The 14,190-nt window shown below is 35.5% G+C and overlaps 1 protein-coding gene across 1 annotated transcript; it reads right to left on the bottom strand.

Annotated features, from left to right (window-relative positions):
- Positions 1–7,850: 7,850 nt before the first annotated feature.
- On the bottom strand, positions 7,851–8,400 carry LOC111399944 (putative late blight resistance protein homolog R1A-3). Its single transcript, XM_023027425.1, has 2 exons — positions 8,141–8,400; positions 7,851–8,043 (listed from the first exon to the last, which is right to left on the bottom strand). Exons 1-2 carry the CDS (start codon positions 8,398–8,400, stop codon positions 7,851–7,853), a joined length of 453 nt encoding a protein of 150 aa, XP_022883193.1.
- Positions 8,401–14,190: the final 5,790 nt, after the last annotated feature.

Genomic DNA, 14,190 nt, shown 5'->3' with positions numbered 1-14,190 from the left:
AAAAACATCATCATGGCACAATAGAAGACATACTCCCCTTTGATCTCATTATCGCCCCTATCAACCAATCCTCACAATGAGGTGATCTAGGGGTGCTAGTCCATGATGTAGGTCTAAGGCTTAGGTGCTATCATGACCCATAGCCATGAATTATCCAACCAATTAGGTACCTTCATACATGTGTTGGCACGTAGCCCGAGGTTGCAACACTGTAGCTTGACATGACTACAGCGACAAACTCATGTCCAACAACATATATAAAGGAATGAAAGGCAAAAGAAAGGTGAATCTGAACTAATGCATTTCAAGATTAATATTTTGTGTTTATCTCTTTCAAACATTCTAGTTAAAGAAATTGATCGGAAATTATTTACAACATTTTTGGTACATCAAATCTCATATGCATCTCTTTCTTAATCATATCAACTTATATTCCAACTTGTATATACAATTGCAACATTCGTATGTCTAGAAGAAGTCAATTGCATTGCTTCATAGGAAACTTCATGTTCGGATCACGCACAGCTTGAAATTATTTGGGCACTATGGTTTGACCAAGTCACATCTTATTAATGGGACGACTTTTTAGAGTGGTGAAACAACAACTCAATGTCCTTTACTATTCAAACTACAATATTTTTCAGTGGTTCTTTTGAAAATTTTCAAAATTGAAATCCCACCCCAGAATCTATTCTCAGGAGGGCAACTTGCTTTCTGAAACACTATCAAGAATAAATTCCGATTTTAATACGCTAAATTCAAGATTGTGTTGAAAAATAATTTTAAGAATTGACTCTTTAAAATAAAACGTTTTACTTTGAAAGTCTCTTCATGGTGCTCTTAGGAATGAACGGCTTTCAACTTATTTCGATATGCTATTCCTAGACCACTACGTAACTTTTAGGGTTTATTTCTGTGTTTTAAGCAATGGAAATGGGCAAAGGAAATTGAATTGAATAGCCATAGCAGTGAATGATCCAAAGCATCAATTCCTAGCACTCAGTTAATCTGATCAGCAGCAAAAGCTAGCAATTGGAGTGTAAAAGTTATCATTGAGCATAAATTAAGGCGTAGCCCGTAAGAAGAATTGCTAGTTATTCAGTTTCCTCCAAACACAACAGTTAGACGACTTCTTGTAATACATGTCAATGTTACCAATGAATTTGGTCCTTAACGTTTGAAGCTAATCTTCGACTTTCAGCCTTAACTAATCCCTTTTTACCCAGGTCAATCTCTCGTTTGAATTACACTTGTAAGCGAGAAGCATAAGCAAAGGAATAATATGATTTGGATGCCAAACCAAGAGTAGAATATTGAGTTTTTAAAACAATAATGTAACAACGATGAAAGAGTTATCTCAAAAAAGATATCTATACTAATTCAACCATCCAACAAACTTATACAACACAATAAATCCAGTAACTACAAACCTCTTTGAAATAATACGTCCTCAATATCATCATACAACAGACAAATCAATCGTAAAAATAACCAAACTCAAACATTTATTTGCATAGCCCCATGATTTTTGAAAAAAACTTGACTTGACAATTAAAATACCTCCCCAGGTTCTGCCTGTAACGCTACATTGAAAGAAACAACACAAAAATAAAGTTAGTAAAATGGTCTGAGGATGGATTTTCATCACTCAACGGATGGCTGTAATGCAAAGTTACAATTCAAATTGTTTATTGCTCACGAAATACTTGATTTATGTTTAATTGAAAGAACCAAAATCCCTAGAGTAAGCTATAGAATTTCAAATAAGAAATCACTCGTGATGTAGCAGAATATTAGAAACCAAGAGTACATATGAATTAGGAAGTACTGAATTGAAGACGAATAAAAGATTTATCTCAGTCCCATTGCAATAGAAAAATAAATGAAAAACTGGAAATCAAAAGAACATTGGACTTATCAAAGATTGCTTGTCTGATCGATCAACCATATGAAGTTGTCTCGAGCTGATATATTTTACCTCAATCTTTATTGATCAATTTTTTTCACTGACATATGTAAAATTAGGAGAGTAGCAAAGTAGATTTACCTTTAGAATTCGGATCTGCGTGGATAGACAACAAGTTGAAGGCCATCATTTCCCTGGTTCCGTTGCTCCTCTAGTATCTGCCATGCCAAATCCACCGCGGACGGACTAGAGTCATCCATCTTAATCGTTTCAAGGGTTGGAATTTCTCCAATACTAGATGGGATTTCTAAGAGTTTCAAACAATTCCTAAGGACTAGGTGCTCAAGGCTTGGAAAATGGTTATCTTCTGCTCTCCAGTGAACCAAATTTGTCCCCCAAATTTGTAGGAATTTTAGTTTGGGAAATTCCCCTTCAATTGGTACCCACTCTGGGCCTATGAATGCATAATGTAACTTCAGCACTTCAAGATTGGGCAACGAAGTGAAAATCGACAAAAACTCCCAAGGAAATCTACAACTGTCCAAAGTTATCTTCTTAAGACTTGGGGGGAAAGTATTGTTCCGCAGGAAGGTGAAGTATGGCGGAGATTGAAAGCTCAATTTTAATTTTTCGAGTTTACTGAAACCGCAAAGATTGCTGAGATAGTTGTATGACATCAGAACTGTCTTCTCATCATTACCTCTGTTGGGAAAACAACACTCCCAAGGATGCCCAAGATCAAATAACTTGAAATGTGAAAAAAAAAAAAAAATCCCAAACCACTTTGGAAGATAAGAAATTGGGGAAGAAATGATTTCAATATATGAATGAAGAACAATGGATTTGGATTACTTGAACAAGCCTCAAGTTAATTCCAAAGAAAGAAAAATGACTTTAAATTTATACCCAAGAAGAACAAACTCTCACATGATAAATTCTATCCAAACCTTCTCTATTTTCTCTCCTCTAAAATCGGGCGTTAACCTAATGAAAGGAAAAACACAGCTTTAAATAGGTGTATCGGGGCGCCTAGGCGCCATCTTGCTGCCCGGTTCCACTATCGGGGCGCCTAGGCGCCATAACACTTCAACACCTTCTCTTTTCACAATTCTCCACCTCGTACATCATTTGATAGACCTCAAATTTTGGACGAACACAAGAAAAAGCAGCAAGCGCCAAACTTGGCTGCACCATTCAAACCATAGTTGCCTACGTACCCAAAACTTGGAATCAAGCCTCCGTAGTTCACCTCCACCTTCATATACTCTTCACCTCATTTCAACCTCGCCCCGAAGGGCCATGCCCACTCGGGCATATTAACATGGAGTAATGTGAAGTAAGTCCAAGCAATGCTGAAACTCGCTACCCGTTACCACTTTGGTTAACATGTCTGCTGGGTTCTCATTTGTGTGTACCTTCAAGAGAGAAATATCACCTTCCTATATGACATCACGCACAAAATGATACCTGACGTCGATATGCTTGGTTCGAGCATGATGAACCTGATTCTTAACCAAGTGAATCGCACTCTGGCTATCACACCACAAGTCTACACAATCATGCTCAATCCCCAAATCATCTAGAAGACCCCACAGCCACAATGCTTCCTTCACTCCCTCTGCCATGACCATATACTCGGCCTCTGTAGTAGAAAGGGCCACTGTAGCCTGTAACATCGATCGCCAACTAACTGGGGCACCATTTATGCAAAACACATATCCAGTAGTAGATCGTCGTCTATCTAGATCACCTGCATAATCCGAGTCCACAAACCCACTTATATGACATGCATCTCCACCAAAACATAAACCCGTATCCGCAGTACCTTTTATGTACCTCAGGATCCACTTCACAGCTTCCCAGTGTGCCTTCCCCAGATTCTCCATGAATCTACTAACCACACTAAACGCCTGTGAAATATCTGGGCGTGTACACACTATGGCATACATCAAACTGCCAACTGCACTAGCATAAGGTACACGATCCATGCGTAACTTTTCTTCCGCTGTAGTAGGAGATTGTTTACCAGAGAGCCTGAAATGTGGAGCCAATGGAGTCACCATCGACTTTGCACCTTGCAACCCGAACCTAGTAATAACCCGCTCAATGTAGCCTTTCCGACTCAAGAACATTCGCCGGTTCGTCCTTTCTCTTCTAATCTCCATACCTAGTATTTTCCTAGCAGCCCCCATATCATTCATCTCAAACTCTTTACCAAGTTGAGATTTCAACCTATCTATCTCCACCTTGCTTTTCGAAGCGATAAGCATGTCATCCACATACAATAAAAGATAGATATAGTTACCTCCCCGAAGTTTTCGAATACAAACACAATAGTCATACTCACTTCTGGAGAAACCATGCTTTAGCATGAAGGAGTCAAATCGCTTGTACCACTGCCAAGGAGATTGCTTCAATCCATATAGTGATTTTCTCAAGCGATATACCTGACGTTCCTTATCCTCAACCTTATAGCCCTCAGGTTGATGCATGTAGATTTCCTCATCCAAGTCCTCGTGCAAGAAGGCGGTTTTAACATCGAGTTGTTCTAGCTCAAGATCATGATGAGCAACAATACTCAATAGCACTCGAATGGAAGTGTGCTTGACCACCGGAGAAAAGATCTCATTATAGTCAACTCCCTCTCTTTGTGCAAACCCCTTAGCCACTAACCTTGCTTTGAATCTTGTACCACAGAGCTTGGTAGGATCCTCTTTCTTTTTGTACAACCACTTGCAACCAATAGCTTTCTTACCTATGGGCAATGGGACAACCTCCCATGTTTGGTTCTTGTGAAGTGATTCCATCTCTTCTTCCATCGTTGCCAACCAACTCTCACTATTGTTGTTTAAAATAGCTTCCTTGAAAGTGGTAGGCTCATCATCCTCCACCAAGAGTGCATACTCAACCAAATTTGTCTGCCCATAATGCCTCAAAGGCTCGTCTGACCCCAACTTTAGAACTTGCTTGTAAGTACGGCGTGGCCTAGAGGAAGCCAAGTTATCTGCAAGCTGCTGTTGTTGCTGTGCCTGTACATTCTCTTGCTGAACCGCCTCTTGTTCAAGTCCATCATCACTCTCATCTTGAGTGTCTGCATGATGCTCCTCTTGAACATGCCTAGAATCAGGCTGATCTCTATGTTCTATGTCAACAACTTGAGACTTTGTAGTCTCAACATCATCACCACTGGGCACTGTAGCTTTCAACAAAGCTATCATGGAGTTCTCATCAAAAGTAATCTCTGCTGATTATGAACTTAGAACCCTCTACACACCATAGGCGATAGCCTTTAACAGCTACAGCATACCCCAAGAATATAGCCTTCTTGGCCCTCGCATCAAGCTTTCCCTCGTTGACATGATAGTAGGTTGTGCATCCGAATATTCTAAGTTTCTCATAATCTGCATGTTCTCCTGTCAATACCCTGTAAGGTACATCTCCATCTAACATTGAATGTGGAGACCGGTTCACTATGTAGCAAGCATTTGCAACCGACTCTGCCTACCATTCTCTGCCCAAACGAGCATAGGATCGCATACACATCGATTTCTCTCGAAATGTGCGATTCAGTCTTTCTGCGACCCCATTCTGTTGCGGTGTATTTCTAACTGTCCAGTGTCTCGCGATGCCTTCCTTATCACAGAATTCCTTGAAAGCACCATCTGTATACTCAGTACCGTTATCAGATCGCAGTGTCTTCAATTTCTTTCTTGTTTTGTTTTCAACCATTGCTTTCCACTTCTTGAAAGTGTCGAATACCTCATTCTTATGCTTCAAAAAATAAATCCAAGCATATCTAGAATAATCATCAACAAATGTAACAAAATACCTGGAACCACCTTTGGAAGTGATAGAAGTCGGACTCCATACATCCGTGTGTACATAGTCTAGAATGCCTCTGCTTCTATGTTTGCTTGGCTAGAACTGAACTCGGTGTGCTTTACCATACACGCAATGCTCGCAAAAATCCATGCAAGGCTTCTTCAAGTTCTTTAGCAAACCTTTCTTGACTAGCAGATCTAGCCCCTTTTCAGACATATGCCCAAGCCTCCTATGCCATAGCCGAGTGCACTCACATGGGTCTCCACCATTTCCACTTGTTCCAACTGCTACATCTTCTTTAACTGTAGTACCCTGAAGAGCATAGAGATCGCCTTCACGAATACCCTTCATCACAATCAAAGAACCACGAACAACCTTCTTTACTCCATTCCATGTTACAATCTTGCAACCACCGGAGTCTAAGGCACCAATAGAGATAAGGTTCTTCCGCAAATCAGGAACATGTCTAACATCCATCAATGTTCTAACCACTCCATCATGCATCTTGATTCTAATTGAATCGAGCCCCACCGTTTTACAGGAATGGTTATTACCCATCAACACGGTTCCACCATCAGTGCTTCTATAGGTAGTAAACCACTTCCTATTTGGACACATATGGTAAAAGCATCTAGAGTCAAGAATCCACTTACCGGAGGTTTCTTCATCACAAGAGATGGTGTAGCACTCATCGCTTTTCCCTCCTTCCGAGGCATAGCTTACCTCTTGCTTGACTTGCACCTTCCCGTTGTTGTTGTTCTTATTGTTCTTCTTTGAACCCTTTTTGTTAGTACAATTCACCTTGAAATGTCCAAGCTCGCCGCATTTGAAACAAGGCCTTTCCGCAAGAGGTCTAGAACTCGATCTAGATTTTTCTCCCTTGCCTTTGGTCGCACATTGCTTCTACCTCTTACAAACAATCCTTGAGCTTGCTCCTTGTTACCAATGGTAGACATGCCACTAGTTGCAATCTTTCGAAGATCATCCGCTAGAAGTAACGTTCTAGTGTCCTCCATTACAAGTTTATCACCCACAAGCATCAATGTTTGTACTAGGTTTTCATAAGACTTTGGCAATGAAAGAAGTAGTAGAAGTGCTTGATCCTCATCATCTACTTTCACATCAATGTCCTTCAAGTCCGATATGCACCTATCAAACTTGTTGATGTACTCCCGGATTGGTGTACCTTCATCCATCTTGCAAGTATACAATTTGGACTTCAAATAGATCTGATTAGTTAGAGTCTTCGTCATGAAGTTCGTCTCCAACTTTGTCCACACCTCCGCCGCCGTTACCTCACCATCAACCAAGAAAGCAACATCTCTTTCAAGGCATAGAATGATAGACGCTCATGCCTCAAGATCTAGCTCTTCCCAATCCTCGTCAGACATATCTATGTGCTTCTTCTCCTTTCCCGCCAATGCCTTGTGCAACTTTTGAGAAATTAACAAATTTTTCATTTGCATTCTCCAATATGAGAAATCATTCTTCCCATTAAATTTCTCTATCTCATACTTCCCAATCTTCACCGTTCCTCTAATAGCCATGACTTATCTACTTGTTTACCGAAAATAAACCAGCAAAGTTCACTTGGAAATTTTCACAAACACCTTGTGTGCACAACAAAGTTAAGCTAACCCACCAAAAATCGGAGCATAACCACCCGGATTTAAGAAGATGCTCTGATACCAAATTGTTGGAAAACAACACTCCCAAAGATGCCCAAGATCAAACAACTTGAAATGTGAAAAAAAAAATCCCAAACCACTTTGGAAGATAAGAAATTGGGGAAGAAATGATTTCAATATATAAATGAAGAACAATGGATTTTGATTACTTGAACAAGCCTCAAGTTAATCCCAAAGAAAGAAAAATGACTTTGAATTTATACCCAAGAAGAACAAACTCTTACTTGATAAATTCTATCCAAGCCTTTTCTATTTTCTCTCCTCTAAAATCGGGTGTTAACCTAATGAAAGGAAAAAACACAGCTTTAAATAGGTGTATCGGGGCGCCTTGCTACCCAGTTCCATGATTGGGGCGCCTAGGCGCCATACCACTTCAACACCTTCTCTTCTCACAACCTCCAAAAAAAATTCCCAATTTCTTCAGATTTTGAATGTTACGGATGACCATATCTGTACATACAAAATTTGCTACTGCTAATATTGTCGTGAGATTTTCCAGGACTTCCGCAAACTGAGTACTGGGCAGGAAAATTCGAACCAACATGAGATGCCTTAACTTTCGCATATCCTATAGTTTCGATGCTATGTTGGGCAATAGATGTTGTGGCGAGTAAACAATTAAGGTTTCTAGACACCGGAGTACAGAAATAGAAGAAGGAAAATCATATTCGCAGTTGATAGCAAGGTATCTCAAGTTACTTAGATACAGTATTGCTAAAGGGACCCAAGGAAGCTTCCACCAATTACCACAATTGATAGAGGAAGTCCACGACAACTTTTCACAATCTGCTGACCAATAACTTTAAATTCAGGTGGGCAATTTTCTTGTCCAAACACCTTTTCATGAAACAAATTCCAACTTTGTTCCTCGTTAAGAAATCGCATCTGGTGATGGGTGTTAAAAGAGTTGGCATAATCAGCCACATCTGTTAGCTTGGTTGTGAATATGATTCGACTTCCATTGTTATCATCTGGAAATAACATTTTTATTCCATCCCAACCTCGATGCTCCAAATATCATCCACCTACTATTAGATATCTCTTAAGCTTTAGACTTTTGTACAGATGTTCTGCTAATTTTTCATTTGACTCGTAATGATTTTCATGAGTAAGAACAACAATTTCATCTAGAAGGCCTAGAAAAACTTCCCGTACACTATAGTGTTGAGACAATGTTACCCAAGCATGAATATAAAAGTGATGTGCCACAAATGAATCACCATAAACATTCATAGCCAGAGTAGTCTTACCACTCCCTCCCATCCCAACAATGGGAACGATTTGGAGCTTAGATTGCTGTTCATTGAAGAGTCGATCCTTTATCTGCATCAAATCTACGTCAAATCCCACTATGGTAGTCTGGCCATGAGGAACAGATTTTGATGACAAAGAAGTCTTTTGCTGTAGATTATGTTCACCACTCCCATTTTTAACCCTCACCATCTCTTCCGTGATGCAATCGACTTCTTATATTAAGTTCTGCAATTTTATAGAAATCTCGCTAGCACGTCTCTTTCTGGACAGATCAGAGAATATTTCTGTTGAAGGATCCTGAGATTCTGAATAAAAATTATCGAATATGCAAGATTCAATTTCATCTTTCGTGCGATGAGCCACATCTATGATTTTTATTTCCAGTGATTTCCCTTCTTCGTTGCGCTGTCTTTTGGAAGATTTTTCAAGAAAATCGAGTAATAAACTCAGTTTTACATATCGAGATCCAATTTGACGCTTTCCATCCCTTGAAATAAAGAATCTATTTTCATGGCGGTTCCAATATGAAATTTCAACATGGGTGGAACCATGGAGGATCCTGTCAAGAATGTTCATGAGAGAAACAATAGCAACATGAGCCATCTCCAACCTGTCAGACTCACAATGCCCAAAAATTGATCAAGCAAAGATTTGAAAATCAAGAAGCATTAATAATGGGTCCTTAGCATTTCTTATCCTAAGTTTGGGAGCAATTTTTAAGAATAATTCTATTTGTAGTCGTTCACTGCCATAGTCGTGACTTACACACGATGGTTAGTGATTTAATGCATAAAAAATGGCTCCAAACAGGCGCTTAATATATAGGGCAAATGGTTTATAATTACATAGTCATCCCTCCTTTTCAAAAGTTTCCCAAACTGTTCCGATGAGGTTTACTCTGTAAGATTTCCCCAGCTAGAATTCAATATATGGAAAAGAGGGACGTTTTTGTAATCGTCGTGAAGTTCAAGAAGGTTTCGGCGTTCTATTGGATCTGTCCCCTTTTTTCTCTTGAAAAGCCAATTTAATCCAAATTTTTAATTAAATACAAATATATCCCCTTTACTTTAAAAGAGAGTATCCAACATTTACTGTTCAAATTGAGGCAGCGGTTTCACACTTAACTGATTTTGTACTGTAGCTGAACTCGTTATGCACTATTCATCATAAATTCTTTTTTTGGGGAATAATAATGAAATATGGCAGCATTATTGTTGTCTTTATTGACTTTATAGAACCATTTGCTGACGGTTACTGTAGCTTCACTTAAAAAATATCATTTTCACTTCGTTAGATGCTGTAGCTTCCAGAAATGAAATTAATGAGACCACTTTGTTGCCTCCATTGTTGACTTACACAAGTGAGTTATTGTAGCTGTCCCTTCCAAAAAAAAATCTTGTGCATCATGAGAGAGTGAGACAAAAATTATGGCAGTGAATTGTAAGAATTTTTTATCATGCCAGTTACTATTTGTTTAGGAAGCATTTCATTATTACCCATTTAACCCTTACATGTATACCGATAAGCCATTCACTCCTAACCGGGTACAACAATTTTTTTCCTTGGATAATTTATCTTGCGTTTTATACCACATAATATTTTTATTATAAAAATTGTTGCGAAAAAATAATAAATATTAATAAATAATTGATTTTTTTACAGAAAAAGACGAGTTATACGTATTTTTTAAAACACACGTTTGATGTATGTTTAACTATTTTCGATATTCATTTATATAATTCAATGCATCTATGATATAATTCTCGAAATGAGTTTCGAGAGAATATAGAAGATTTATATCAAGCGTGTGTTAAAAAATACGCATAACTCGTCCTTTTTTCTTTAAAAAAATCAATTATTTTATTAATATTTATTATTTTTTCGCGACAATTTTATCAATATAATTAGGGTTGGGCAAATCTCCCGAATCGAACCTACCGAACTGAACCAAATCCGACGGTTCTTGTCAAATTAAATACTCGAACGGGTATCTGAATTGAGAACCGACAGGTACAGTTCGGTTCTCGGTTCTAGACCAAGAACCGAAAAATCGAATAAGAATTGAATATTTCTAATTTTTTTTTATATTGAGTAAATCAAATTATTTTAATTTTAATTTTTTCTATTAACAAATTAACAATTTCTAAATTCAAAACTTTGGCCCAATAATTTGTTTCATTTCTAATTTTTTAATTTTTTGCCCCATTACCCATTTTATTGCTTCATTTCTTAGTTCAACAAGATCCAATCCACTAAATAACTCTAAACACATACACTAAAGTGCATAACGTTGTCTCGACTTTCGTATTCGCTCTCGCAGCCTCGCTGACATTCAAAACCTATACAATCGTCGGCCGATACTGTGACCTCCGATCGAAGTTGCGACCTCCGCCGACCGAAGCTTTGATCGTAGCGATCATTTGAAAAATGTTGTCTACTAGTCTATGGCATTCGAAAACCATTGAATGTATCATTAGTTGTATTTATATAATGTTGTTATAAATGTTAAGAAATTTAATTATAGTACAGAACCGAATGGAACCGAACCAAACCGAACCGAACGGAACCAAACCTGAACGGTTCCATAATTATATTTGGACCCGACGGTTCCATTTACTATATACCCAAAAACTTTGGTTCGGTTCGATTCTAAAGAGAACCGAACCGAACCGAACCGACCCGCGCCCACCCCTAAATATAATTTCATTTTTTCTTTGGTGATTGATATATTTTTTTTTATACAAATCTATTTTACCTTTATATAATGTGACAAGGAGTATATTAAATCATGTATATTTTTTATTTCCTAAAAATAGTTGTGATAAATCAAAGTACAATAAGTCCTTTATATGTAAAATAACGACTCAAACTAAAATAATGTTAGATTTATAAGCTACAATATTTTTGATTTTTTATCTATGCATCAAGGGAACATTTATCCTTTTCCCAGAAAATACATTTCAATATCCAATCGATTTAATGAATTTTTTTATTTACATATAATATTATTTTATGGAAGATTCTGCGATTGAAAATAAAAAAGAGAAAAATGAGAAGAAAAAAAATTTAATGGAAATCTTACTATTGACTTACTTCTAAAAAAGTAATTCTTCCAAGGTAAAAATTTTAAACATATTTCGTAAGCGGCTAAAATTATCTTTCTAAGCCTTCATTGTTGACTTCCACTATTTTATTCGATTTATTGGTTGCGTATAATTCATCCTTTTTCTTTAAAAAAAAAATTTAATTATTTTATTAATATTTATTATTTTTTCGCGACAATAATTTTTGACATCATTTAGAAAATTTTCTACTAAACTTTTAAATTTTTTTAATGTTTATTATTTTTTCGCGACAATAATTTATAACATCATTTAGAAAATTTCCTAATAAACTTTTAAATTTTTTTAATGTCAGACATCATTTAAAGATTTAAGAATTTTGATAACAAGCTAACTTTATAAATTCATCGATGATTGTACAGCAGTCGAATGCATAAATCTTCTATATTATCTTGAAGCTTATTTCGAAAACTATGTGATAGACACATCGAACGATCTAAATGAATACCAAAAATAGTTAAACGTACATTAAACGTGTGTCTTAAATTTTTTTTCTAAATGACGTCAAAAATTATTCTATGATATAGTTCTCGAAATGAATTTCGAGATTCATGGTAGATTTTTATATAAAAAAAAATTAAAAATATCATCCAGTGAAAAAAAGAAAAAAAATTAACACAAAAAAAATATCAATCACCCCATAAAAAAATAAAAAAGTAAAAATTGACACTAGTATCATTATTATAAAAAAATAAAATTAATAAACCAACTCCGTGCATCACGGAACATTTCTATTATTGACTTAAACAAGTAATTTACTGTAGCTCTATGTTTATTTCCTATTATTTATTTCTATTATCTATTATCCCTACTACAATAAAATAAAAGAGGCAATATGCCAATTACTGTTCATTCATGTCGTATTATACAAACAACTTACTGTATTTGCACCTTATCATATATGTTGCCTACCGTATGTGCAGCCTATCGTATTTGCAAACAACTTACCATATTTTTACCTTACCGTATATGCTGCCTACCATATTTGCTACTTACCGTATATGTTGCCTACCGTATTTGCAGCTTACTGTATTTTTATATACCGATTTTTGCACTTACAAATACCAAGAATGCAGAACACCTTACATTCACTTAGCAAATCGAATTTCAAAAAAAAATTTAGATTTTTATTTTTTCAACATAAGCATAAAATAAATATTAAGGGAGTGTTTGAGTCACATTACTTTGGTAATAATGCATTCTTGAATAGTGTATTGATGGAAAATGTTTGGTTAAAAAATAAAGAAAAGTTTTTGATTTACGTATAATATTATTTTATTGAAGAATGTGTGATTGAAATGATATCAAATCACTGTTTAAAAAAAAATATTTTTAATAATCTGGCTCAAACATGCTCTAAATATATATGAAGCATAAAATATAAATACATATGAATATGGTGCTCAATCTTCAATTTTTCAATATTAAATTACACAAAATTTAGAAATATAATATTCATATTCAACTCAATCATATCAACACTATCAAAGAATACAAGCAAAATAATTTGTATAATTTTGTATATTTCTTATTCAAGTATGAAATATACAAGTATATTTTTTCTAGATGACACAATACTGTTATGTAGTTGTAAAAATAAATTACAATTATTTTCTTATATCATGGAAATATTTCAAGATATTGTTTCAAAAACTTTTAAAGAAACTAAAATTCATACACTAATAAAAATATGATAAATGCAAAATTCATGCAACTCACGTGACAGTCACTGTGCGGAGAGTTTTTTTTAATTGTCGCGAAACAATAATAAACATTAATAAAATAATTGACTTTTTAAAGAAAAAAGACGAATTATATACATTTTTTAACACACACATTTGATATACGTTTAACTATTTTCGATATTCATTTAGATCATTCAATGTGTCTATGATATAGTTCTCGAAATGAATTTCGAGAGAATATAAAAGATTTATGATAGATTTTTATTTAAAAAAAAATAATCATCTAGTGAAAAGAAAGAAAAAAATTGACACAAAAAAAATATATCAATTACTCCATGAAAAAAAATAAAAAATAAAAAATGACATTTACATCATTATTATAAAATAAATAAAAAAAAGAAAAACCAACTCCGTACATCACGGAATGCTCCGTGATGCACGGAGACAATTGTCTCTTGGATGCCCCAGGAGCAAATTGTCTCCTAGCATCCAGAAGCAGGAGACAATTATAATATTTTTTTTTGTTTTTTTTATGTTTTAATTTTTTTATATTTTTTATACAAATCTATTTTATCCTTATATAATGTGACACGAAATATATTAAATTATGTATATTGTTTATTTTCTAAAAGTAGTTGTGATAAATCAAAGTAAAACTTAACACAATGTTGAAAAAAATTAATACTCAGTCAAAAAGATATCGATTTATTTAT

Source organism: Olea europaea, chromosome 9 (assembly GCF_002742605.1).
Source record: "Olea europaea var. sylvestris chromosome 9, O_europaea_v1, whole genome shotgun sequence".
NCBI classification, from domain to species: Eukaryota; Viridiplantae; Streptophyta; class Magnoliopsida; order Lamiales; family Oleaceae; genus Olea; species Olea europaea.
This window is presented reverse-complemented; position numbering and strand designations above follow the sequence as displayed.

Bases quoted from the DNA above. Each gene is read 5' to 3' on its own strand.
- LOC111399944 (XM_023027425.1), bottom strand. From the start codon at position 8,400: ATGTTATTTCCAGATGATAACAATGGAAGTCGAATCATATTCACAACC. The intron at 8,044-8,140 runs GTCCCTTTAGCA...TCCGGTGTCTAG, and splicing joins ATTGGTGGAAGCTTCCTTGG to AAACCTTAATTGTTTACTCG.